General features: G+C 49.8%; 1 protein-coding gene across 1 annotated transcript in view; it reads left to right on the top strand.

The window, feature by feature from the left end:
* DHX34 (DEAH (Asp-Glu-Ala-His) box polypeptide 34) overlaps positions 1-3,512 on the top strand; it is a 43,156-nt gene that overhangs the window by 20,140 nt on the left and 19,504 nt on the right. The window contains exon 7 of the mRNA XM_011970050.1: positions 2,743-2,917. Coding sequence (XP_011825440.1) covers positions 2,743-2,917 — 175 coding nt within the window. The remainder of the gene's footprint in view (positions 1-2,742; positions 2,918-3,512) is intronic.

Here is a 3,512-nt window from a genome sequence, read left to right on the forward strand (position 1 = left end):
AGCAGGTTTATGGCAGCAAGAGTTTATCTTACTTAAACACGTCTTGTGACCTTGCCTCAGAACTTACAAAATCTCTGGTATGTGCAAAACAAAATCTCTGGTACATGCAGAAAAACAGGTGCTCACAGAACTTACGAAATCTCTGGTATGTGCAAAGATTAGAGAGCAGAACAAAGGGTGTGTGGGGGGGTACACATCTATCTTTGTGTCCTTTCAAAGACAGGCGAAAGAAATTATAAAAGTATTAATTTTGGGAACTAATAAATATCCATGAAACCTTCACAATTTATGTTCTTCTGCCGCGGCTTCAGCCAGTCTCTCCGTTCGGGGTCCCTGACTTCCCGCAGCAACAATGAGTGGCTCATGCCTGTTATCGCAGCACTTTGGGAGGCTGAGGCAAGAGGATCGCTTGAGCCCAGGAGGTCGAGGCTGCAGTGAGCCTTGATTGCATCACTGCACTCCAGCCTGAGTGATAGAGCAAGACCCTGTCTCATAAAAAAACAAAGTCCATGGGATAGGTTGTCTTATCTTAATTTTTCGACCAGAAGAAGGATGCACAGAGAGAGAAAATATTGCCCCAGGTCACACAGCCGGCAAGTAGTAGAGTCAGGGCTCCATCCGAGGCCACCAGGCATCAGAGCCTGCTTTGTGAGTGGCCACTGGCCCCAGGCACAGTGGGTGTCACCTCCTCCTCCTTTACCATACAGAGGCAGAAGCAAGGAACTGCCCTTCTCTGTGGGTCTAATTTTTGAGACCACGGGAACATTTTCTAGAAGCTTCTGGCCAGTCTCTCATCCTCTCTTGTCAGCAGAAGCAGGTGACATATGTTCACCCTATGCCCAGCAATTGTCTAGGGTTGTAGCATTGCCTGAGTTGATCAGAGCAGTGTCTCAGCCCTAGCTGCATACTAGAAACACCTGCAGAATTAAAAAAAACCCATGCCCTGCCCCCTGCCTCTTTAAATTAGAGCTGCTAATGTAAAGGTTATTTATTTATTTATTTTTGAGACTGAGTCTCATTCTGTCACCCAGGCTGGAGTGCAGTGGTGTGATCTCGGCTCACTGCAACCTCCACCTCCCAGGCTCAAGTGGTTCTCCTGCTTCGGCCTCCCGAGTAGTTGGGACCACAGATGGGTGCCACCAGGCCCAGCTAATTTTTATATTTTTAGTAGAGAGGGAGTTTTACCATGTTGGCCAGGCTGGTCTTGAACTTCTGACCTCAGATGACCTGCCTGCCTTGGCCTTCCAAAGTGTTGGGATTACAGGCATGAGCCACCGCGCCTGGCCTATAAAGGTTTTAAAATTAGTATTGGGTGAGCTCCTAGACAACATCAAGGCTTGGTCAGCAGGGAGGAAGGAGCAGCAGCTGCTTGCAGGTGGACGCCAGAACTTCTAGTGCCCTCGGATGAAAGCCAGGTGAACAGGCTCTCTGGACTTCTTCTCACTCTCTGGCCATCACATGAACCGCCTTGCTAGCCTCTCCTTCTTCTAGTCACCAGAGAGGTGCTGTTTGCTTACGTATGCCACGCCAGGCTCCGGGGTGGACATATGCTGTCACTTAATTCTCCCACCACCTGCTGCCTGCCTGGGCCACTGCATTAATTGGGATTCTTTTGATTGCAAGTGAGAGAAATACAACTGAAACAATTGTAGGCAGAAAGGGGGATCTTACCATTTTGTGCATTCGTGAGATGGTATGTCTAACTTAGGAACAATCCAAGAATTTCTCCATCTGCTGTAGATGGGCTCATTTCCAAACAATGGACAAAGTCAAAAGTCACAGCAGTTCTGGGTTAATAAGATAGGCTTCCATCCTGGCCACAACCAGAGAGGATGCTGGGAATGCTCTTCCTGGCTGCAGTCTCAGGGAAAGATTCTGATTGGTCCAGCTCAGGTCATGTGCCTCTCGTCCATGGTCAGGGTCTGGGGGAAGGTGTGCTAGGGAGACAGACACAGAGACAGCAGCCCTCCTTGCCTGCCTCTGTACAATGGATCTTGACATTGGGAATGTAATGTAATGTTATGTTATGTTATGTTATGTTATGTTATGTTATGTTATTTTTGAGATGGAATCTCACTCTGTGGCCCAGGCTGGAGTGCAGTGGTGAAATCTCGGCTCACTGCAACCTCCGCCCTCCAGGTTCAAGCAATTCTTCTGCCTCAGCCTCCCAAGTAGTTGAGATTACAGGCACACGCCATCACACCCAGCTAATTTCTGTATTTTTAGTAGAGACAGGGTTTCACCATGTTGGCCAGGGTGGTCTCAAACTCCTGACCTCAAGTGATCCACCTGCGGTGGCCTCCTAAAGTGCTGGGATTGCAGGCGTGAGCCACTGTGCCTCGCTGACACTGGGAATTTGAGATGAAGTCTTGATGTGTTGCCAGGCTGGAGTGCAGTGCAGAGGCCCGATCTCGGCTTACTGCAATCTCCACCTCCTGGGTTCAAGCGATTCTCCTGCCTCAGCCTCCCAAGTAACTGAGATTACAGGCGCACACCACCACTAATTTTTGTATTTTTAGTAGAGACAGGGTTTCACCATGTTGGCCAGGATGGTCTCGAACTCCTAACCTCAAGTGATCCACTCGTCTTGGCCTCCCAAAGTGTTGGGATTACAGGCATGAGCCACTGTGCCCGCTGAACTGGGAATTTTAAAATGTCATGAGTTTGTGATCCCTGAGCCCCTCTGTGCTGCACAGTGGCTCTTGTGTTTCCCAATCTTAGGGGTTTTTCTTCTCATTCTAGATGAAGAGCATGAGCGTGGGGGACCCCCGAACCTTCCCCTTCATCGAGCCCCCACCACCAGCCAGCCTGGAGACCGCCATCCTCTACCTCCGGGACCAGGGGGCCCTGGACAGCTCAGAGGCCCTCACGCCCATTGGGTCCCTGCTGGCCCAGCTGCCTGTGGACGTTGTGATTGGTGAGTACCCATCCCCTTCGTGATCACGCAGGGCACCAGGAGCGGGTGTGGGCACAGCTAACTCTCTGAGTGACCTGGGGGCAAGTCTGTCTGTTTCTTCCCTGGGTCCACTTCATTTATTCACTATTCATTGGGCCAGGCACTGTTCTAGGTGCTGGGCATATAGCAGTGGACAGAACAGACACAAATCTCTAGCCTCAGGGAGCTGACATTTTGGTGAAGAAAACCAGCAATAAGTTAGGACAATAAGGAAAAGGTATAGTAGATCAGATGGTGCTTAGTGTTCTGGAGAGAAGAAACAACGGGGTTGGGGAATGGGGAGTTGCAGTTTCTAATACAGGCCTCAGGTATAAGGCAGACCTCACGGGGAAGGTAACATCTGTGCAGAGAAACGGAGATGAGGGCTAGGAGCCATGCAAATACTAGAACATGCTTGCCAGCAGAAGCAGAGAAACATGGCCGGCACAGTGGCCCACACCTGTAATCCCAGCACTTTGGGAAGCTGAGACAGGTGGATTGCTTAAGCCTAGGAGTTTGAGACCAGCTTGGGCAAAATAGCAAAACCCTGGTTTCTACCAAAAAAAAAAAAAAAAAA

The sequence above is a fragment of the Mandrillus leucophaeus genome, unplaced genomic scaffold (genome assembly GCF_000951045.1).
Source record: "Mandrillus leucophaeus isolate KB7577 unplaced genomic scaffold, Mleu.le_1.0 Scaffold120, whole genome shotgun sequence".
Classification (NCBI taxonomy): Eukaryota; Metazoa; Chordata; class Mammalia; order Primates; family Cercopithecidae; genus Mandrillus; species Mandrillus leucophaeus.